We start from the raw sequence: 25,339 nt of genomic DNA on the forward strand, positions 1-25,339 counted from the left end.
CCTGTTAATTTATTTCTAGTTTCATATTATTGTTGTTAGAAAAGATACAATTTCAGTTTCTTGAGTTTGTTAAGACTTGAGCTTGCTTTGTGTCCTAACATGTTATCTCTCCTGGAGAATATTCCATGTGTGTAGGAGAAGAATGCTGCCTTTGAATAGAATGTTCTGTGTATTTCTGATCATTTGGTTTAAAGTATTATTTAAGTCTGATGATTTCTTGCTGATTTCCTGGTTTTAAAGTCCATCTGTTGTTGAAAGTGTGTATTGAAATCCCTTACTGTTTTTATATTGTTGTCTATTTCTCCCTTCAGCTCTGTTAGTATTTAATATATTTAGGTGCTGTGTTGTTTGGTGCATATGTATTTACAGTTTTTATATTCTCACGATGAATTAACCCCTTGGTCATTAAATAATCATTCTTTATGCTGTCTGGTTTTTGACTTGAAGTATATTTTGTCTGATATAGGTATAGCTACCCCTGCTCTCTTTTGATTTACATTTGCATGGAATATCATTTTCTATTTCTTCATTTTGAGCCTATGTTTATTCTTAATGGTGAGTTGAATTTCTTGTAGGCAGCATATAGGTGGGTTATATTTTTAAATTCTTTCAGTGACTGTATGCCTTTTGATTGGTGAATTTAATTCACTTACTAATGCCATCCTTTTGTGTATTACTGCAGATTTTTCTTTATGGTTACCATGAAGTTTACATAAGATGTCTTACAACAGTCTGTTTTATTACACTGATAACATCTTAATGTCAAACTCATATAAAAACTCTTCCCTTTTATTCCTCTTTTCCACATTTTATATTTATGTCACAATCTACATCTTCTTATGTATCTATTGACAAATTGTTGTAGGTATAGTTATTTTAAATTCTTTTGTCTTTTAACCTTTATAGTAAATTGATTAATTTAATTTTATTTTTGGCTGCATTGGGTCTTTGTTGCTGCACACGGGCTTTTCTGTGGTTGCGGTGAGCGGGGACTACTCTTTGTTGCAGTGCGCAGGCTTCTCACTGTGGTGGCTTCTCTTGTTGTGGAGCACAGGCTTTAGGCACGTGGGCTTCAGTAGTTGTGGCTCGCAGGCTCTAGAGCGCAGGCTCAGTAGTTGTGGCGCATGGGCTTAGTTGCTCCACGGCATGTGGGATCTTCCCGAACCAGGGCTCTAACCTATGTCCCCTGCATTCATAGGCGGATTCTTAACCACTGCACCACCAGGGAAACCCCCTAGTTAATTGATTAATGTGTTGCCATATTACAGTATTAGAGTATTCTGAATTTAACTATATATTTATCTTTATCACTGTGTTTTGTATTTTCACATGCTTTGGTGTTACTAATTATGTCCTTTCATTTCAGATGAAGAATTCCTTTCATCATTTCTTATAAGGCAGGTTTAGTGGTGATGAACTCTTTCAGTTTTTGTCTTGGAAAGTCATTTCTCCAATTTTGAAAGACATCTTTGCCAGTATTTTTAGTTGGCAATTTTTTTCTTTCAGTACTTTGAATGTATTATTCCACTGTTTCCTTGCCTGGCATATCTGCTGAGTACTACTGATAGCCTTATTGGGTTTACCTGATAAGTTACAAACCTTTTTTTCTCTTGCTGCTTTTGAAATTCTCTTTGTCTTGGATTTGAGTCAGTTTTATTATAATGTGTCTTGGAATTGACCTTTTTGGGTTGAATGTTGTTGGAGACCTAGCTTCATGAACTTGGATGTCCAAATCTCCCAAGATTTGGGAAGTTCTCAGCCCTTATTTCTTTAAATAAGCCCTCTAACCCTTCTCCCTCCGTTGTCTTTCTGGAACTGCAATACTACATAGACTGTTTCCCCTTATGGTATTCTGTAATTCATATGGACTTTTTTTGCTCTTTCAAAATTTTTTCTTTTGTTCTCTTCTGACTGGATGATCTCAAGGTTCCTGTGTTCAGTCTCACTAAGTTTTTCTTCTTTTTGATCATGTCTGCTGTTGACATTCTCTGTTGCAGTTTTCATTAAATTCACTGTAATCTTCAGTTCCAGAATTTCTATTTGGTTCTTTTTTATGATTTCTGTACATCTTTTAAACTTCTTATTTGTGTATTGTTTCCTTGATTTCATTGAATGATCTTTCTGTGTTTTCTTGTAGTTTGTTGAGCTTTCTTTTTTTTTTTAACATCTGTATTGGAGTAGAGTTGCTTTACAATGGTGTGTTAGTTTCTGCTTTATGACAAAGTGAATCAGTTTTACATATACATATGTTCCCATATCTCTTCCCTCTTGCGTCTCCCTCCCTTGTTGAGCTTTCTTAAAACAACTATTTTGACTTTTTTTATTGGACACATCACAGATTCATTTCTTTGGAGTTGGTTACTGGAAAGTTGTTGTGTCCCCTTTTTATCATATCATGTTTGCTTTATTTTTCATGTTCCTTGAAGTCTTGCTTTGCTGTCTTTCCATTTGAAGAAGCAGTCACCTCCTTCATTTTTACTGACTCTCTTCGGTAGAGAAGTATCTTCTGTCAGCCCTGCTGGTTATTCTGAGGCTTTCTTAGACCTTTGCTATGTATGCACCTACTCCACACTTCTTGTTCTCTTTTTTGGGGTGGAATTTCTAAGATTGTATGCTTTTTCTCAATCCTGCAAAGTTAGGCTGGTTGCTGCCAGTCTCTTGTTTGCTTCACCTAGGTTGGTGCTGCATGCTTAAGTTTATGTGCTTTCTCCCAATTCTGCAGAATTGAATGGCTTTCTGCATGTGCTTAGTAGCCATGTACAAAGGCTTGCACTCATTACCACCCTTGGTGGTGTGCACAGGGAACTGGCCACAGAGTTAGGGAGTGTGATGGAGTGTGCAGAGCATTGGGGATGCTCATGGGCCAGTTGGGAAGATCTGCAGGTGTGAGGCATCTCCATTGGCTCATGGACAGGCTTCCTGATGGAGTCCATGAAGTAGTTAGTAGGATCCATGTCCCTTTGATGCCCTTTGATTCCTGGTTCTTGGTATGATGAGTGATTTTCAACTGAAGCCTGGACCTTTGGGTATTATGAGACTCTGTATTTTATTTAAACCTTCAATTTTACCTGGCTCTTTGTGACAGTGCTTCTGCAGAGGGAAGAGGGGTTTTACCTCATTACTGCCAAGGGGGTTTGAATCCCATGTTTCCCACTCAGCCTCTGTTGACACCAAAGGGTGAAGGCTCCTTGTTTTTCCTTGTGTGGGAATTCCAGCTTCCTACTAGTGTTCCACTGATTATTCACTGGTTGGAAGGCATTGTAGTACTTCCTTACTGCTCCCCATGTGGCCTTCAATGACACCAGGAGGAGGGTGGTGGTCTTGTTATTGCTGAGTGATGGTGAAAGTTTGAGCTCTCCCCTTGGCCTCTTCTTATACCAGCACAGCAGGGTGATGTAGGGAATCTCATTAATACTTGTTAGGGGTAGAAGTTCAGGTGCCCCCTAAACAGTAGTCTCCATTGCCAGAGTGCTGGTGGCTTATTATTGCCTACTGGCATAGAAGGTCTTGGCTCTCAACTTGGTTTTCTCTGATACTGTACCAGTTTGGGTGCCTCATTACAGCCTGATGAGGGTCAAAGTTCAGTCCCTCCAATTGACCTTGCTTGTGTGGGTGGGAGTTGGGCCATTGCTTTTTTTGGGTGGTATTTGGAAGCAATATAGTGGTTATTATTGAAAAGTTTTTTGTTTTGATAGGTGGATCCTTTCCTGGTTCTTAAACTAGAAAGAACAGGGTTTTTTAGGGTCTTTTTCTGTTTGTGCCTTTTGGTGTTTCCAGGTCTCCAGCTTTTTTAGCTTCAAGTAGTGGATACATAAGGTAAAAGAAAATCTAGAGAGTTCACCACTGTGCTGTTTCTTGCATCTCAACCCCAGTGGTTTGCTTTCTTCTCTTCACCTTTCAGAGTCTTCCAGTTTTCAAAAATACTTTTATGTCTATATATATATATATATATATATATATATATATAAATATATATGACACACATGTTATATATATGACATATGATGTATATTTTTATGTATATTTTGTGTATCCATATGCATGTTTTATATATATATATATATATATATATGATGTCCAGAGTTTTACATTGTACTTAGCAGGAGGAATAGTGAAAAATATGTCTTCTTCCATCTTCTTAGAAGTATATGCTAATTCTGTGTGTTTTAAACTTTTTACTATTAATTCTTCCCTTACAGATAACCAGTTGCCGTCATTTAGGTTTGGTTATATGTGGTTGTGTGTTTTATCCTATTTTCAATCCCATATTTTCACATATTAGATTTCTCTGTTGGCATAGGTTATAGTTTATTATGAGCCAATATATAAAATACATTACTGGTGGCCTTGATGTCCAAGGTAACCACAAAGCAAAAATCTACAGTAGATTCACAAAAGATAGAGTTATGGGAATCAAAGCATACCACAGTGGAAGAATCATCAATTCATAAAGGAAGGCAGCAAGAAAGGAAGAAAGGAATAAGGGAACCATAAAACAGCCAGAAACAATTAATAAGATGGCATTAGTAAGTCTTTACCTATCAATAATTACTCTAAATGTAAATGGATTGAATTCTCCAATCAAAAGGCCTAGAGTGGCTTGATGTATTAAAAAAAACAGGACCCAGCTACATGCTGCCTACAAGAGACTTACTACAGCTTTAAGGACACATGTAGCTTGAAAGTTAAGGTATGGAAAAAGATATTCGTGCAAGGGGAAACTAATAGAGAGCCCAGGGAGCTATACTTATATCAGATAAATAGACTTTAAGCCAAAAATTAACTAGAGACAAAGTCATTACATAATGATAAAGGGGTCAATTTATCAAGAAGTTATAACAGTCTTAAATATATGTTCACCCAAAATGGAGCCCCTAAATATAGTAAGCAAATACTAATAGATTTGAAGGGAGAAGTAGATAACAATACAATAATAATAGGAGCCTTCAGCACCCCATTTTCAGCACTGGATAGATCATCCAGACAGAAAATCAACAAGGAAATGTTGGACTTGAACTATATTTTGGACCAAATATAACTAAGAGACATATATAGAATATTCAATCCATCAGCAGCAGAGTACATGTTCTTCTCAGTTGTAAATGGAACATTCTTTAGAATAGGTCATATAACAAGGGTTTAGCAAATTTAAGAAGATTGAAATCATACCATGTATCTTTTCTGACCATAGTGGTATGAAACTAGAAATCAGTAACAGCAAGAAAACTGGAAAATTCACAAATATATGAAAATTAACACATTCTGAACAACCAATGGACCAGAGGAGAGATTAAAAAGAAATCTCGACACAAGTGAAAACAGAAACACAGTATGCCAGAACCTGTGGGATACTGCAAAAGCAGTTTGAAGAGGGAAGTTTATAGTGATAACTGCCTACAGTAAGAAAAAAAAAAAGATGTTAAATAAACAACCTTACTTTACATCTGAAGAAACTAGAAGAAAGAAGAAGAAACTATGCCCAAATTTAGCAGAATCAAGGAAATAACAAAGATCAGAGTGAAAATAAATGAAAAAGAGACCAAAAAACAAGAGAAAAGGTTAATGTAACTAAGAGCTGGTTCTTTTAAAAGATAAACAAAATTGACTGAGGAAATAAAAGACTCAAAATGAGAAATGAAAGAAGAGACATTGACAATGATACCACAGAAATAGAGGATTATAAGAGACTACTATGACAATTGTATGCTAACAAATTGGACCACCTAGAAGAAATGGATAAATTCCTAGAAACTTACAACCTATCCAGAATGAATCACGAGGAAATAGAACATCTGAATAGTCCAGTAATCAGTAAGGAGATTGAATCAGTAATAAAAAACCTCCCAACGAAGAAAAGTTCAGGGCCAGATGACTTCACTGGTGAATTCTACTAAACTTTAAAGAAGAATTAATACCAGTCCTTCTCAAACTATTCCAAAAATTGAAGAGGAGGGAACACTTTCAGATTCATTTCATGAGGCTAGCATTACTCTGATACCAAAGCCACATAAGGACAGTGTAGGAAAAGAAAAATACGTGTCATTACTCCTGATGAATATAGATGCAAAAACTCTCAACAAAATATTAGCAGTTTTAATAGCACATGAAAAGGGTCATACACCATAATTAAGTGGGATTAATGCAAGGGATGCAAGGATGGTTCAACATTTACAAATCAGTGAATGTGCTATACTGCATCAATAGAATGAAAGATAAAAATCATATGATCATCTCAATATATGCAAAGTTTTTTGACAAAATACATCCTTAAATGAATAAAACTGAAAACAAATTGGGTTTAGAAGGAACACACCTCAATCTAATAAAGGCCATATGTGATAAGCCCACAGCTAATGTCATACTCAGTGGTGAAAGTTGAAAACTTTTCCTCTAAGATGAGGAACAAGACAAGGGTGCCCACTCTCACCACGCCTATTCAACATAGTACTGGAAGTCCTAGCTAGAGCAGTCAGGTAAGAAAAGGAAATAAAAGGCATCAAAATGAGTAAAGAAGTAAAATTTTATTTGTTTGCATATGATATATAGAAAATCCTAAAGATTCCCCCAAGAAACAGAACTAATCAATACATTCAGTAAAATTGCAGGATATAAAATGAACACAGAGAATTTAGTTGTGTTTTTATGCACTATCAATGAAATATCTGAAAAAGAAATAAAGGAAACAATCCCATTCACAGTAGCATCAGAATAATCAAATACTTGGGAATAAATTTAACCAAGGAGGTGAAAGATCTGTACACTGAAAACTGTAAAATGCATTACTGTAGTCCAGCTGCTGATGGGTTTGTGTGGTATAGATTGAGTTTATTACTGATAGTGGTGTGGGCCAAAGAGTATTTAAAAAATACGCCATCTTCTGCTCACCCGCCGGGGCGGGCGGGTCTGGGAGCTGAGGCTCAGGCTTCGGTCAGAGCGCAGGGAGAGGACTGGGGTTGGCGGCGTGAACACAGCCTGCAGGGGTTAGTGCACCACGGCTAGCCGGGAGGGAGTAGGGAGTATGGGGAAAAGTCTGTACCTGCCGAAGAGGCAAGAGACATTTCCTTCCCATTTTGTTTCCTGGTGCGGGAGGAGAGGGGATTAAGAGCGCTGCTTAAAGGAGCTCCAGAGACGGGTGCGAGCCGTGGCTAAAAGTGCGGACCCCAGAGACGGGCATGAGACGCTAAGGCTGCTGCTGCCACCACCAAGAAGCCTGTGTGCGAGCACAGGTCACTATCCACACCCCACTTCCGGGGAGCCTGTGCAGCCCGCTACTGCCAGGGTCCCGGGATCCAGGGACAACTTCCCCGGGAGAACGCACGGCGCGCCTTAGGCTGGTGCAACGTCACGCCGGCCTTTGCAGCCACAGGATCGTCCCGCACTCCGTACCCCTCCCTCCTTCCCCCCGCCACCCCCGGCCTGAGTGAGCCAGAGTCCCCGAAGCACCTGCTCCCGTAACCCCGTCCTGTCTGAGTGAAGAACAGACGCCCTCCGGCGACCTACATGCAGAGGTGGGGCCAAATCCAAAGCTGAGCCCCGGGAGCTGTGAGAACAAAGAAGAGAAAGGGAAATCTCTCCTAGCAGCCTCAGAAGCAGCAGATTAAAGCTCCACAATCAAGTTGATGTACCCTGCATCTGTGGAATACATGAATAGACAATGAATCATCCCAAATTGAGGAGGTGGACTTTGAGAGCAAGATTTATGATTTTTTCCCCTTTTCCTCTTTTTGTGAGTGTGTATGTGTATGCTTCTGTGTGAGATTTTGTCTATATAGCTTTGCTTCCACCATTGTCCTAGGGTTCTATCTGTTCATTTTTATCTTTAAAAAAATATTTTTTCTTAATAATTATTTTTATTTTAATAACTTTATTTTATCTTACTTTATTTTATTTTATCTTCTTTCCTTCTTTCTTTCCTTCCTTCCCTCCTTCTTTCCTTCCTTCCTCCCTCCCTCCTTCCCTTCTTTCTTCCTTCCTTTCTTTCTTTCTTTCTTTCTTTCTTTCTTCTTTTTCTCCCTTTTATTCTGAGCCGTGTGGTTGAAGGGCTCTTGATGCTGCATCCAGGAGTCAGTGCTGTGCCTCTGAGGTGGGAGAGCCAACTTCAGGACACTGGTCCACAAGAGACCTCCCAGCTCCACATAAGATCAAATGGCGAAAATCTCCCAGAGATCTCCATCTCAACACCAGCACCCAGCTTCACTCACCGACCAGCAAGCTACAGTGCTGGACACCCTATGCCAAACAACTAGCAAGACAGGAACACAACCCCACCCATTAGCAGAGAGGCTGCCTAAAATCATAATAAATCCACAGACACCCCAAAACACACCACCAGATGTGGACCTACCCACCAGAAAGACAAGATCCAGCCTTATCCACCAGAAGACAGGCACTAGTCCCCTCCACCAGAAAGCCTACACAACCCACTGAACCAACTTTAGCCACTAGGGACATACACCAAAAACAACGGGAACTACGAACCTGCAGTCTGCAAAAAGGAGACCCCAAACACAGTAAGACAGGCAAAATAGAAGACAGAAAGACAACAGCAGATGAAGGAGCAAGATAAAAACCCACCAGACCTAACAAATGAAGAGGAAATAGGCAGTCTACCTGAAAAAGAATTCAGAATAATGATAGTAAAGATGATCCAAAATCTTGGAAATAGAATAGACAAAATGCAAGAAACATTTAACAAGGACCTAGAAGAACTAAAGATGAAACATGCAACGATGAACAACACAATAAATGAAATTAAAAACACTCTAGATGGGATCAATAGCAGAATAACTGAGGCAGAAGAACGGGTAAGTGACCTAGAAGATAAAATAGTGGAAATAACTACTGCAGAGCAGAATAAAGAAAAAAGAATGAAAAGAACTGGGTACAGTCTTAGAGACTTCTGGGACAACATCAAATGCACCAACATTTGAATTATAGGGGTTCCAGAAGAAGAAGAGAAAAAGAAAGGGACTGAGAAAATATTTGAAGAGATTATAGTTGAAAACGTCCCTAATATGGGAAAGGAAATAGTTAATCAAGTCCAGGAAGCACAGAGAGTCCCATACAGGATAAATCCAAAGAGAAATATGCTGACACATATTAATCAAACTGTCAAAAATTAAATACAAAGAAAACATATTAAAAACAGCAAGGGAAAAACAACAAATAACACACAAGGGAATCCCCATAAGGTTAACAGCTGATCTTTCAGCAGAAACTCTGCAAGCCAGAAGGGAGTGGCAGGACATATTTAAAGTGATGAAGGAGAAAAACCTGCAACCAAGATTACTCTACCCAGCAAGGATCTCATTCAGATTTGATGGAGAAATTAAAACCTTTACAGACAAGCAAAAGCTGAGAGAGTTCAGCACCACCAAATCAGCTTTACAACAAATGCTAAAGGAACCTCTCTAGGCAAGAAACACAAGAGAAGGTAAAGACCTACAATAACGAACCCAAAAGAATTAAGAAAATGGGAATTTTCTTACATTTCATACATATCGATAATTACCTTAAATGTAAATGGACTAAATGCTCCTACCAAAAGACACAGAGTGGCTGAATGGATACAAAAACAAGACCCATATATATGCTGTCTACAAGAGACCCACTTCAGACCTAGAGACGCATACAGACTGAAAGTAAGGGGATGGAAAAAGATACTCCATGCAAATGGAAACCAAAAAAAAGCTGGAGTAGCAGTTCTCATATCAGACAAAATAGACTTTAAAATAAAGACTATTAGAAGAGACAAAGAAGGACACTACATAATGATCAAGGGATCGATCCAAGAAGAAGATATAACAATTGTAAATATTTATGCACCCAACATAGGAGCACCTCAATACATAAGGCAAATACTAACAGCCATAAAATGGGAAATCGACAGTAACACATTCATAGTAGGGGACTTTAACACCCCACTTTCACCAATGGACAGATCATCCAAAATGAAAATAAATAAGGAAACACAAGCTTTAAATGATATATTAAACAAGATGGACTTAATTGATATTTATAGGACATTCCATCCAAAACCAACAGAATACACATTTTTCTCAAGTGCTCATGGAACATTCTCCAGGATAGATCATATCTTGGGTCACAAATCAAGCTGTGGTAAATTTAAGAAAATTGATATTATATCAAGTATGTTTTCCGACCACAACACCATGAGACTAGATATCAATTACAGGAAAAGATCTGTAAAAATTACAAACACATGGAGGCTAAACAATACACTACTTAATAACGAAGTGATCACTGAAGAAATCAAAGAGGAAATAAAAAAATACCTAGAAACAAATGACAATGGAGACACGATGACCCAAAACCTATGGGATGCAGCAAAAGCAGTTCTAAGAAGGAAGTTTCTAGCAATACAATCCTACCTTAAGAAGCAGGAAACATCTCGAATAAACAACCTAACCTTGCACCTAAAGCAATTAGAGAAAGAAGAACAAAAAATCCCCAAAGTTAGCAGAAGGAAAGAAATCATAAAAATCAGATCAGAAATAATTGAAAAAGAAATGAAGGAAATTATAACAAAGATCAATAAAACTAAAAGCTGGTTCTCTGAGAAGATAAGCAAAATTGATAAACCAGTAGCCAGACTCATCAAGAAAAAAAGGGAGAAGACTCAAATCAACAGAATTAGAAATGAAAAAGGAGAAGTAACAACTGGCACTGCAGAAATACAAAAGATCATGAGAGATTACTACAGTCAACTCTATGCCAATAAAATGGACAACCTGGAAGAAATGGAAAAATTCTTAGAAATGCACAACCTGCCAAGACTGAACCAGGAAGAAATAAAAAATATGAACAGACCAATCACAAGCACTGAAATTGAAACAGTGATTAAAAATCTTCCAACAAACAAAAGCCCAGGACCAGATGGCTTCACAGGCAAATTCTATCAAACATTTAGAGAAGAGCTAACACCTATCGTTCTCAAACTCTTCCAAAATATAGCAGAGGGAGGAACACTCCCAAACTCATTCTACGCGGTCACCATCACCCTGATACCAAACCAGACAAGGATGTCAAAAGAAAGAAAACTACAGGCCAGTGTCACTGATGAACATAGATGCAAAAATCCTCAACAAAATACTAGCAAACAGAATCCAACAGCACATTAAACGGATCATACACCATGATCAAGTGGGGTTTATTACAGGAATGCAAGGATTCTTCAGTATATGCAAATCAATCAACGTGATACACCGTATTAACAAATTAAAGGAGGTAAACCATATGATCATCTCAATAGATGCAGAAAAAGCTTTCGAGAGAATTCAACACCCATTTATGATAAAAACCCTGCAGAAAGTAGGCATAGAGGGAACTTTCCTCAACATAATAAAGGCCATATATGACAAACCCACAGCCACCATCGTCCTTAATGGTGAAAAACTGAAACCATTTCCACTAAGATCAGGAACAAGACAAGGTTGCCCAGTCTCACCACTCTTATTCAACATAGTTTTGGAAGTTTTAGCCACAGCAATCAGAGAAGAAAAGGAAATAAAAGGAATCCAAACCGGAAAAGAAGAAGTAAAGCTGTCACTGTTTGCAGATGACATGATACTATACATAGAGAATCCTAAAGATGCAACCAGAAAATTACTAGAGCTAATCAATGAATTTGGTAAAGTAGCAGGGTACAAAATTAATGCATAGAAATCTCTAGCATTCTTATACACTAATGATGAAAAATCTGAAAGTGAAATTAAGAAAAGACTCCCATTTACCATTTCAACAAAAAGAATAAAATATCTAGGAATAAACCTACCTAAGGAGACAAAAGACCTGTATGGAGAAAATTATAAGACACTGATGAAACAAATTAAAGATGATACAAACAGATGGAGAGATACACCATGTTCTTGGATTGGAAGAATCAATATTGTGAAAATGATTCTACTACCCAAAGCAATCTACAGATTCAATGCAATCCCTATCAAACTACCACTGGCATTTTGCACAGAACTAGAACAAAAAATTTCACAGTTTGTATGTAAACACAAAAGACCCGGAATAGTCAAAGCCATCTTGAGAAAGAAAAACGGAGCTGGAGGAATCAGACTCCCTGACTTCAGACTATACTACAAAGCTACAGTAATCAAGACAGTATGGTACTGGCACAAAAACAGAAATATAGATCAATGGAACAGGATAGAAAGCCCAGAGATAAACCCATGCACATATGGTCACCTTATCTTTGATAAAGGAGGTAGGAATGTACAGTGGAGAAAGGACAGCCTCTTCAATAAGTGGTGCTGGGAAAACTGGACAGGTACATGTAAAAGTATGAGATTAGATCACTCCGTAACACCATACACAAAAATAAGCTCAGAATGGATTAAAGACCTAAATGTAAGGCCAGAAACGATCAAACTCTTAGAGGAAAACATAGGCAGAACACTCTATGACATAAATATAGCAAGATCCTTTTTGATCCACCTCCTAGAGAAATGGAAATAAAAACAAAAATAAACAAATGAGACCTAATGAAACTTCAAAGCTTTTGCACAGCAAAGGAAACCATAAACAAGACCAAAAGACAACCCTCAGAATCGGAGAAAATGTTTGCAAATGAATCAATGTACAAAGGATTAATCTCCAAAATTTATAAGCAGCTCATTCAGCTCAATAACAAAAAAACAAACAACCCAATCCAAAAATGGGCAGAAGACCTAAATAGACATTTCTCCAAAAAAGATATACAGACTGCCAACAAACACATGAAAGAATGCTCAACATGATTAGTCATTAGAGAAATGCAAATCAAAACTACAATGAGATATCACCTCACACCAGTCAGAATGGCCATCATCAAAAAATGTAGAAAGAATAGATGCTGGAGAGTGTATGTAGAAAAGGGAACACTCTTGCACTGCTGGTGGGAATGTGAATTGGTACAGCCACTATGGAGAACAGTATGGAGGTTCCTTAAAAAACTACAAATAGAACTACCATATGACCCAGCAATCCCACCACTGGGTATATACCCTGAGAAAACCATAATTCAAAAAGAGTCATGTACCAAAATTTTCTTTGTGGCTCTATTTACAATAGCTCGGAGATGGAAACAACCTAAGTGTCCATCATCGGGTGAATGGATAAAGAAGATGTGGCACATATATACAATGGAATATTACTCAGCCATAAAAAGAAACGAAATTGAGGTATTTGTAATGAGGTGGATGGACCTGGAGTCTGTCATACAGAGTGAAGTAAGTCAGAAAGAAAGACAGGTACCGTATGCTAACACATATATATGGAATTTAAGAAAAAAAAAATGTCATGGAGAACCTAGGGGTAAGACAGGAATAAAGACACGGACCTACTAGAGAACGGATTTCATTATATGGGGAGGGGGAAGGGTAAGCTGTGACGAGGCGAGAGAGTGGCATGGACATATATACACTACCAAGCGTAAGATAGATAGCTAGTGGGAGGCAGCCGCATAGCACAGGGAGATCAGCTCTGTGCTTTGTGACCACCTGGAGGGGTGGGATAGGGAGGGTGGGAGGGAGGGAGATGCAAGAGGGAGGAGATATGGGATCATATGTATATGTATAACTGATTCACTTTGTTATAAAGTAGAAACTAACACACACACACACAAAAGAAATAGAAAAATAAAAAATAGTCCATCTGTGTTTTATTTCAAGGGAGTTTTATACACCAGGAAAAAGAGTGAAACATTGATTGGAAAACTTATTTGTTTTCTAAAACAATACATTTTTTATCCCTTAGGAATTGAAATCAAATTATGGCAGATACCAAAGTGGAAACCGTTTGGAAAGAGTAAAAGAAGAAATATTTATAAAAGCTCCCAGATTGATTTATTCTTGTGAATACAAATGTTACCCAGAATGTGAGAATTCTTTCTCTAGCTCAGAGCTGGATAATCTGTAAATTGTTTGTTAGATGATGATGTCGTTTTGTAGATACATGTCAAGCTCTGTACGTTAAGTCTATATCCTAAGAGTGATTTGACGAATATTTCTAAAACTTAAAGAAAATTGATTTTTGGTGGTTGCTTAACATCACAGTTGTTTTTTCCCTGAGGATAGACTCTGATTGCAAATGACAGTGAAGTTCCTGTTGAATATAGTTTGTGCAACTTTGTATTCTTAATATGTAAAGTGGTTGCTACATTAAAAGATGTACTGTGTTGTTGATAGAGTAATTCCATGCTGAAATCTGGCTGCTATTTTAGTCTATATGAGATGTTAATCACAAATTACTTTTTCTAATGGAAAACCTTTTCTCTTTTACAGGGGATCTTTCCTGCAAATTACATTCATTTGAAAAAAGCAATTGTCAGTAATAGGGGGTGAGTAGTTGGCTTTACTAAATTTATTTATAATTTTTATTGGTTGCAGAGGAAGGCTGTTTTCTTTTTGGTTCATAGTATAAAATATGTTATTGGCATGTTTTCCTGCAAAAAATATACCTGTTTTATCATATATAATTCTGAGGACATAATTTTATCTTAAAATACTGACAACTTTAACCTCTTTTCCTGTATACTGGAAAGGTAATTTGTTACAAATTTTAAAAACAATTATGCATGCAGCATGTTTTTTAAAAATGATGTACTATTTTGAGAATAGTCCTTGATGAGAGTTAGTGATAAATCTGTCATTTTGTTTCTGTATGTGAAAGTGAGGGAGACTTTTAAAATCTTTTCTTTCTGCAAATAGAAATTGAAAAAACTGTAAAGGCATACCTAAGGATAAAAGGACAGTGTAGAAAATGGGTATGTAGTTTGGTCACAAATTTGTGAAACATAAGCAATTTCTGAATAGAGGAGAGACGAATTGTAAATATATCAAAATGTTAACATTTGTTGTTTTTGCATGTTCAGATTTTGGGTGATTTTAAAAAATTCTTTACTATCATGTCTTATTTTTAAAAGTAATAGGTATTATTATTAGATTGTGATTTTTTATTTTAAAATTCATCATTTTAAAATATAAAATTTAGGGTACTGTCTAACTATGTAGCTTTTGGTACTAGAAATTATGTTTTTGACCAGAGGTTGAGTTAGCATCGGAGTATCCTTCTGGTAAGTTAGGGTTTAGTCAGGAAAAGAGAAACTTATGAGTCACTTTATGAAATAGAATCTAATATAGGGAATTTTAGACACATATTTGAAGAGTGAAAGAAAAAAAGGAGGAAATACTGATATAACCCAGAATAATCACTGCATTAAAGCATTCTATACTCTAATGTCTGGGAATACAAAAGATAATAGGTTGGGGATACCGGAACCCAGGAACTGCTCAATATTTTAGTATATACATCTTAAGAAAAAGTACATTCTCTAACATAATCACAGTATAATTATTACACTCAGGAAATGTAACATTGATATAATAGTACTATAAAATATATAGTCCATATTCAGATGTCTCCCTAATTGTCCCATGAATGTCCTTACTAGCTGTTTTCGTTTGGTTGGTTTTTTGGGGGTCGGGGGTGTGTGGTCCAGGATCCAATCAAGAATTAAATATTACATTTTATCATTGTCATGTCATAAACTCTTTTAATTTAGAACAGTTCTCCAGCCTTGGTTTTCTTTTTTCTTTTCATGGCATTGACTTTGTTGAAGTGCCCAGGTCAGTTGTTTTGCAAAATGTCCCTCAATTTGTATTTGTCTGTTTCCTCATGGTTAGATTCAGCTTAAGCATCTTAGATAGCAATACTACATGGGTGGTGGTGTGCATTAAAATGGTCAAATTTCTCCTGGATATCTTCCCAATGCTTGGTTAGATCAGCAGGACTGGGACTTGGGGCTCTACCTTAGCAAATATCAACCAGGAGTTGAGGGCCTCTCAGTCAGAGAACATGCATTGTGTTTCTATCATGTACCTTCTTCATTGCATCCTGCCATACTCGGGAGCATAACTGTGCTCTCAGTGCTTCCTAGGGTATATCATCTGCTTCTTCAAAAACTTGTGCCATTTGTACTGAAGTACTTCTTGTTTTATTTGGTTGACACGGAGTGAAATTGCTTGAATAATCCATCTGTGGGAATGTTTTTACGGGAACTTTAAAATTTTTCATATTTTCAGTTATCTTTTAAAGTGTTTCTTGATATCTGGGTTTTCTCATTCTTAAAATGATTCAGGTATTGTTGCTACTTTTTTTTTTTTTTTTTTTTTTTTTGCGGTACGTGGGCCTCTCACTGTTGTGGCCTCTCCCGTTGCAGAGCACAGGCTCCGGATGCACAGGCTCAGTGGCCATGGCTCACGGGCCCAGCCGCTCCGCGGCATGTGGGATCCTCCCGGACCGGGGCATGAACCCGTGTCCCCTGCATCGACAGGCGAACTCTCAACCACTGCACCACCAGGGAAGCCCTGTTGCTACTTTTTATACAGTTTCACTGAAAAACTTATACATTTGTAGTAAACTAGAGGATTTTAGGGCTGATAAAAGACACGACCATGAGATAGTAGTAGCACATAATGAGCTTTATTTAGGCAGAGCTCTGACAAGTTACAAAGGAAATATGTCACAGCAGGAGACCTTTCAGAGACAGCAGTGCAGGGCCACAACCAGAAGGGGAAAAGGGTACTTGAACTCTGGGGGGAGGGGTAGCAGAGAGGAGACTCATGTGTCCAGATCATGTCACTCAGTTACAAGATGGGAATTCTCTGTTCAGAGAGCACCGCAGGACAGCAGCAGCTTGGAATCTTTTATAGCCCCAAGGTTTGTCTTATCTATGGCTAGCAGACATTGAGAGCAGTTTCATTAAGTATGTAAAACAGATAGGCTCTAAATGAAAAGCTAAGGTACTAGTTTTCAGAAAGGATAGCAGCTAGAGTAGCTCTGTGAATCTGGATAGCAAGACTTAGAGGACAGTCTCTTCAGGATGCTACTCCTGAAGTTTTACACTGTTTTCCATGTTTATGTTGCTCCTCTTGAGATTCACATTATCAGGAGAGTGGCAGAATGTCAGAGGCTGTGTTGTGTGCACCCAGGAGATTTAGTACATTAAATAAATATAATAGATGCAAAAAAACCCCCCATTTAATTAAATCAGCACTCATTTAAAATATGTATTTTTAGCCATAAGGCTATCAGCGGTTTCACAGCAGAAGCCTAACAAGCCAGGAGAGAAGGGGTTCTATATTCATAGTGCTGAAGGAAAAAATACCAGGAATACTTTACCTGGCAAAGTTGTCTTTCAGATGTGAGGGAGAGATAAAGACTTTCCTAGAAAAACAACAGTTGTGGGGGTTCATAATCATTAGATCTACTAGATCGGCCTTACAGACAATGCTAAAGGGTGTTCTTCAAGCTGAAATCAAAGGATGCTAGTTAATAACATGAAACCATATGAAAGTATAAAACACTGGTAAAGGTAGGTATATAGTCAAATTCAGAATACTCTGATACTGTAATGGGTGTGAAACACTTAACTCTAGTATAAATGTGAAACGACAGAGGTATTCAAAATAATGATAGCTATAATAATTTGTAATGGATGCACAGTATAAAATGTAAATTGTGATGTCAAAAACATAAAATGTAGTGGGGGGAGTGAAAGTGTAGAGTTTTTATATGCAATTGATGTTAAGTAGTTATCAGCCTAAAATAGACTGTTATAACTTTAAGGTGTTTCATGTAAGCCTCATTGTAACCACAAAGCAAACACCTATAGTAGAAACACAGGAGATAAAGAGAAAAGAATCAAAGCATACAACCAGAGAAATCCATCAAATCACAAAGGAAGTCAACAAGAGAGGAAGAAAGTAACAAAGGAACAACAGAAGAGCCAGAAGAAGATTAGTAAGATGGCTTTAGTAAGTCATTACCTGTCAATAATTACTTTAAATGTATATGGAATAAATTATCCATTCAAATGACATAGGGTGGCTGGTGGATAAAAAACAAGACCCCCTATATGCTGCCTATAAGGGACTCACTACACCTTTAAGGGTAAACATAGGCTCAAAGCGGAGGAATAGAAAAAGATATTCCATGCAAATGGAAGCCAAAAGATGTCAATGGCAGCTTTTCTTATATCAGACAAAATAGATTTTAAGTCCAAAACTATAAGGACAACAAAGAAGGTGAATATGTAGTGATAAAGGGGTCAATTCATCAAGAGCAAAAAACAGTTGTAAATATATGTCACCCAACATCAGAGCACCTAAAGATAGCAAGTATTAACAGAACTGAAGGGAGAAATATACAGCAATTCAATAATATTGGATGTCTTCAGTACTCCACTTTCAACATCAAATTTTATTGTATTGCTGTCCGTTTGACATTTAAAGAAATAATACCAGTCCTTCTCAAACTCTTCCAAAAAGTTGAAGAGGAGGGAACACTCCCAGACTCATTTTATAAGGCCAGTATTACCCTGATATCAAAGCTAAACAAGAATACTACATGAAAAGAATTATAGGCCATTATCTCTGATGAACAAAGATGCAGAGTCCTCAACAAAATCCTGGCAAACCAAATTCAACAGCACATTAAAATCATTCACCATGATCAAGTGGGATCTATCCCTGGGATGCAAGGATGGTTTAACATATGCAAATCAATAAGTGTGATGTATCATAACAGAATGAATGATAGAATCCAATAACTCTCTCAATAGATTCAGAAAAGGCATTTGCAAAATGCAACATGCCTTCATATTTAAAACTCTTAACAAATTAGGTATAAAAAGACTATGCTTCACCATAATAAAGGCCATATATAACAAGCCCATAGCTAACCCTCATACTCAATGGTTAGGAATAAGGCAAGGGGATGCCACTCTCTCTAGTTCTATTTGACACAGTACTGGAATTCCTAGCTAGCGCCGTTGAGAAAGAAAAAATAAAAGACATCCAAATAGGAAAGGAAGAAGTAAAATAGTTTCTCTTTGCATATGGCATGATCTTATATATTGGAAACCTTAAAAACATCAGTTCTCTTATATTTTCCAGGAAATTTTTACATCCCCATTTTCATATTCATATATATATTTATAAATTCATTTATTTTTGGCTGCATTGGGTCTTTGTTGCTGCATGTGGGTATTCTCTAGTTGCAACGAGCAGGGGCTACTCTTCGTTGCAGTACGTGGGCTTCTCATTGTGGTGGCTTCTCTTATTGTGGAGCATGGGCTCTAGGCACATGGGCTTCAGTAGTTGTGGCATGCGGGCTCAGTAGTTGTGGCTTGCAGGCTCTAGAGCATAGGCTTAGTAGTTGTGGCACGTGGGCTTAGTTGCTCCATGGCATGTGGGATCTTCCCGGACCAGGGCTCTAACCCATGTCCCCTGCATTGGCAGGCGGATTCTTAACTGCTGCACCACCAGGGAAGTCCCTCCATTTTCATATTTTTTGTCATAAAGTTTTTTTATTGTATTTCTTAGTATACTTTAAAATCTTGACTGCATTTATGGTTATGTCCCTCCTTTTATACTGATATTGTTTTTGTGCTTTTTAAAATTCATTTTCACATCATCAGTCTTTCTGAAGTTTATCTGTTATGATTTTGCAAAGAACCAGCCTTTTCACATGCTGATCCGGACTCTTGTCTCTCATTGTTTTCTGTTTTGTTAATGTATTTATCAATTTTCATAAATAACATTTTCTATTTTTTGTTGTTGATCTCTAGGTTTTTAAATTTTTTAAAAATTTAAAATTTTTGTCAGTTTTTAGGTTGGGCACTTAGTGAATTTATTTTTAGTCTTTTCTAATACAAGAATTGGAGATTATAGAATTGCGTCCATATAATGCTTTAGCTATATTACACAAGGTTTTATCCTTAGTATGTCTTTCCAGATTGATGATATCTAGAATATTTTCCCTTCTAGAGAAATGGAGAATAGTTTCATAATGTTTCTCTTTTGCTCTTCTATAATATGTGGATTGTAGTGTAAATGAAACCTCATCATTATACCCTTTAAAAGTAGGTGGTGATGCACATATGGTCACCTTATTTTTGATAAAGGAGGCAAGAATATACAATGGAGAAAAGACAGTGTCTTCAGTAAGTGGTGCTGGGAAAAGTGGACAGCTACATGTAAAAGAATGAAATTAGAGCACTCCCTAACACCATGCACAAAAATAAACTCAAAATGGATTAAAGACCTAAATGTGAGGCCAGACGCTATCAAACTCTTAGAGGAAAACATAGGCAGAACACTCTGACATAAATCACATTAAGATCCTTTTTGACCCACCTCCTAGAGAAATGGAAATAAAAACAAAAGTAAACAAATGGGACGTGATGAAACTTGAAAGCTTCTGCACAGCGAAGGAAACCATAAATAAGACGAAAAGACAACCCTCAGAATTGGAGAAAATATTTGCAAATGAAGCAACTCACAAAGGATTAATCTCCAAAATTTACAAGCAGCTCATGCAGCTCAATATCAAAAAAACAAATAACCCAATCCAAAAATGGGCAGAAGACCTAAATAGACATTTCTCCAAAGAAGATATACAGATTGCCAACAAACACATGAAAGAATGCTCAACATCATTAATCATTAGAGAAATGCAAATCAAAACTACAATGAGATATCATCTCATACTGGTCAGAATGGCCATCATCAAAAAATCTACAAACAATAAATGCTGGAGAGGGTGTGGAGAAAAGGGAACACTCTTGCATTGTTGGTGGGAATGTAAATTGATACAGCCACTACGGAGAACAGTATGGAGTTTCCTTAAAAAAATGAAAATAGAATTACCATACGACCCAGCAATCTCACTACTGGGCATATACCCTGAGAAAACCATAATTCAAAAAGAGTCATGTACCACAATGTTCATTGCAGCTCTTTTTACAATAGCCAGGACATGGAAGCAACCTAAGTGTTCATCAACAGATGAATGAATAAAGAAGATTTGGCACATATATACAATGGAATATTACTCAGCCATAAAAAGAAATGAAATTGAATTATTTGTAGTGAGGTGGGTGGACCTAGAGTCTGTCATACAGAGTGAAGTAAGTCAGAAAGAGAAAAACAAATACTGTATGCTAACACATATATATGGAATCTAAAAAACAAACAAAAAAAGGTCATGAAGAACCTAGGGGCAAGATGGGAATAAAGATGCAGACCTACTAGAGAATGGACTTGAGGACATGGGGAGGGGGAAGGGTAAGCTGGGACAAAGTGAGAGAGTGGCATGGACATATATACACTACCAGATGTAAAATAGATAGCTAGTGGGAAGCAGCCGCATAGCACAGGGAGATCGGCTCAGTGCTTTGTGACCACCTAGAGAGGAGGGATAGGGAGGGTGGGAGGGAGATGCAAGAGGGAGGAGATATGGGGATATATGTATAGCTGATACACTTTGTTATAAAGCAGAAAGTAACACACCATTGTAAAGCAATTATACTCCAATAAAGATGTTAAAAAAAAAGTAAGTGGGCAAAGGAGGAGGGAAGACATCAATGAAGTAAAATTTATAAGTATATATGATACAGCATGGAGTAATATATAGTAGATGTTATAGACATGTTTCTCTACTTGGTTGCAGGTTGCATCAATAACTTCCCATCTTTGCTACCCATTTCATGATCTCTTCTTTTTAGGTAGTACCTCAGCTAATGGTATTTGAGCCCTTGGTAGTTCTGTATGTTTCAGGATGCTATAGTCTTCCATTAACTTTTAGCACAGAGCATGGCAGTATTAGGATGTTCCTTGAGGATCCCTTTGGTTGCATCTATACTTTTCCCCACTTCTTTTGTATAGCAGCAAGCCTGTTTCTTCTTGAGGACTAGTACAAATTAATCATGCCAGCCAATACCAAAAGTGCCTTTTTTTTGTTTGCCCAGTGGCAGGAAGAACCTAAACATGAAATGGCTTCATGGTAATCTCAGATTCATTGTAATTGAATAATGTTCTCATCTGGTATATTCATGCTTCATAATAATTCTGTATTAGCAGAGTCTGAGTCCTCAGAGATGGGAAGTTAAAATTTTACAAGTGAGTCATTATGTTTGAGAGTGAGAAGTGCCCCTTCCATCTCTATCTCTTCTTTTTCGAACCATGTATTCTGCCTGTGGGAGAAACATAACTCTATATTGGTTGCTGGTTCAGAGCAGTTATCACAATATGTGGATAGTACCTTTAAAAAGGTGGCATAACAAAGTCTCTTATAGTTCTCTCTGTTGCTTTATACAGTCCAGTGCTCTGGGTGATGAAGTAATTAGTAATATCAGTAAATCCTGTGAGTATCAATTCCTTATTCTACTTCTTTTACTTTAAAGTGAGTTCCTACCTCATATTGTAGTTTTAAACATATTAATGTGATGGCAAATCAGGTATTCAGTAGTCTATGGAAGGTCCATTGCCAGAAATAAAGCAGGCCTAGAAAGAAAATTCAAATCCCATCCCTTTCATGATCAGTGGAGTCCACTGTAATGAACTTGCCTATCGGTGTTGGCTAATTAATCCACTTGGTGTATGGTACCATATCAGAGACTCAATGCTACTCAGTTCTTTTTTTTAAAGTTTTATTTATTTATTTAGGCTGTGCTGGATCTTTTAATTGCAGCATGCAGGATCGTTAGTTGCAGCATGCAGAATCTTTAGTTGCACCATGCGAACTCTTAGTTGCAGCATGCCTGTGGGATCTAGTTCCCTGACCAGGGATCGAACCTAGGCCCCCTGCATTGGGAGCATGGAGTCTTATCCACTGGACCCCCAGGGAAGTCCCTACTAGCCAGTTCTGATTCAACAGTTATGGTACTGTTACTGAACCAAACTTTGGTCTCCTTGCCCACATGCAGTTAAGCCAGTCTGCTAACTCTGGGTTGTGATGAAGGAAAGTGCACCATTTATTGCAGGGCGCCAAGCAAGAAGTCCAGGTAGCAAGTGCTTAAAAGTCCTGAACTCCCTGAAGGCTTTCAGGGAAAGGTGTTTTTTTTTTTTTTTTTTTTTTTGCAGTACGCGGGCCTCTGACTGTTGTGGCCTCTCCCGTTGCGGAGCACAGGCTCTGGACGCGCAGGCTTAGCAGCCATGGCTCATGGGCCCAGCTGCTCTGCGACATGTGGGATCTTCCTGGACCGGGGCACAAACCCATGTCCCCTGCATCGGCAGGCGGACTCTCAACCACTGCACCACCAGGGAAGCCCAATAACTTCTATCTTTTACACCACATTCATCTTGGGATGGCTAGGAAAGGAAACATTGATTTCATGGAACACTGGGGTTAGTTGGTATAGGGCATAACGAAAACTGGCTTGCTCTGCAAGACAGCTCATTTGGGTGAGCCAATCTAAAAGTCTTCAAGCAAGGCAAGAACACCGTCATCACAGTAGAGGAGGGTCTTTTTCTGCTGCAAAGGGAGGTTTAGTAGCAGCGAAACTTAGGGTCTTCTGTGTTATCCAGTGTCTCTATCTCTACCATTTTTTCCAAGTCAGTAGCCTGATTTTTATCTTAAAATATATAAAAGGCCATAAATTCAACTGACCTTGTAATTCAGCAATGATCAGGATCAAAAACTAGAGTATGGGTTTTGGCTATTTGAACACTAAAGATGAAAGAGAAGATTGCTCTGAACTCTTACACAGAGCATCAGTAAAGTGAGCATTCAGCTTTTTGCAGCCCTGGTTTCTTGACTAGAGATTATCCTTCCAATTAGATATTACAGAGTATCAAATTGTCTCATCTATCCATTCTATGTCTGCTAGATTTATTTAACTGTTAGTTTAGAATACAGGTAAAGGGAGAAACAGTAGCTCAGCAGTACCCAGAAGGTCTCTTGCTTTTTGATCATGTAGGCCAAGTTATCCTTTTATACTTGTCTTTTTTAAAAAAAATTGCCTTTGACATCATTGTTAGTCTGTTTTTCAAACTTCCCTTAAACTTAGCCTCAGACTTTCCCGCCAGGATGGAGCTGAGAAGATAGTGTTAGACTCTGCTTATAATTTTATGGATTTCTGTTGCATGTGTTCTGGGAACCTTGTTGTTACCTTTACAACATATGGTTGGGGATCTGTGGCCTTAAAGTAGATAGATGAGAGAGGGAATAAGAAGGGAATCTATAATGGCGTCCACTAAAGAAATATTGGGAGAGTTATTGAGAGTCTGCTGTCAAAGAACAGTGCAAAGGACGTGATCATCTCAAGGACTATGGGATAGTCCTGTACAGATAGCTTTGTACAGTATTAGACAACTTAGAGAAAGACAAGCTTATGTCCTAAATTGTCACAGCTTGACATGGAATGAAAAGCAGGAACTTTCTATGATTACGCTTTCCTACCTGTGTTACTGCAATGCCTTCTAACTGCTCTCCCCACTTCTATCCATGCCCACCTACAGTTTATTCTCAGTATAGCTGCCAGAGTGGTTTTTTAAAAATACAAGATAGATCATGTTACATCTGTGCTTAAGACCTTCCAGTGGTTCGCATGTCACTCAAAGCAAAAAACCTAAGCTCTTACAAAGGCTTACAAGGTTTTATGATGTGGCTTCTTGTCACCCCGGTGACCTCTTCTGCTGTCCCTTTTTCTCTGTCATCTTCAGTTACACTGGCTTCCTTGCTTTTATTCAAACATATCAGGTACGTTCCTGCCTTAAGGTTTTTGCTCAGGATGTTTCCTGTGCTTGAATACTGTGCCTGGTTAACTTTGTTACTTTCTTTAGGTCTTTTCTTAAATCTTCTCAGTGAGATACACCCTGACTTCTGTATTTAATTCTGCCTCTTCCCCTCCCCTCACCAACTCAAAACTGGATGCTCCCATAGGACATCTGCCTCTGGAAACTGAATGTACCTGCCAAGACATTGGTTTCTTTGTAATCTTTGCTGCTTTGGATAATTGGGTTTTTTTTTCTTTTTTGCTGCTTTGGGTCTTTGTTGCTCCACCCAGGCTTTCTCTAGTTGTGTCAAGCAGGGGCTACTCTTCGTTGCAGTGTGCGGGCTTCTCATTGCGGTGGCTTCTCTTGTTGTGGAGCACGGGCTCTAGGCGCGTGGGTTTCAGTAGTTATGGCGTGCGGGCTTCAGTAGTTGTGGCTTGCAGGCTCTGGAGCGCAGGCTCAGTAGTTGTGGCATATGGGCTTAGTTGCTCTGTGGCATGTGAGATCTTCGCAGACCAGGGATTGAACCTGTGTCCCCTGCATTGGCAGGCAGATTCTTAACCACTGTACCACCAGGGAAGTCCCTGGTTTTCTTTTCTAAGTCTGGGGTGAATGGACCCCACGTCATGAGCCTGTACTGTAGTCATAAGGAGGCTGAGAAGTCAAGTATCCATCATTTTCCACTTGTATAGTGGAAGGCAGCTCTGTCTCAATGTTAGGGTTTTTCTCAAACATAGAAGGGGAGTTACAATGCAGGACAGCTAAGGAAAAGA

The 25,339-nt window shown here is 38.1% G+C and overlaps 1 protein-coding gene across 1 annotated transcript in view; it reads left to right on the forward strand.

The window, feature by feature from the left end:
• The window catches only part of DOCK3 (dedicator of cytokinesis 3), a 402,555-nt gene that overhangs the window by 93,283 nt on the left and 283,933 nt on the right, over positions 1–25,339 (forward strand). The window contains exon 4 of the mRNA XM_060022587.1: positions 14,292–14,347. Coding sequence (XP_059878570.1) covers positions 14,292–14,347 — 56 coding nt within the window. The remainder of the gene's footprint in view (positions 1–14,291; positions 14,348–25,339) is intronic.

This window comes from Delphinus delphis, chromosome 10, assembly GCF_949987515.2.
Source record: "Delphinus delphis chromosome 10, mDelDel1.2, whole genome shotgun sequence".
In the NCBI taxonomy this organism is placed as follows: domain Eukaryota; kingdom Metazoa; phylum Chordata; class Mammalia; order Artiodactyla; family Delphinidae; genus Delphinus; species Delphinus delphis.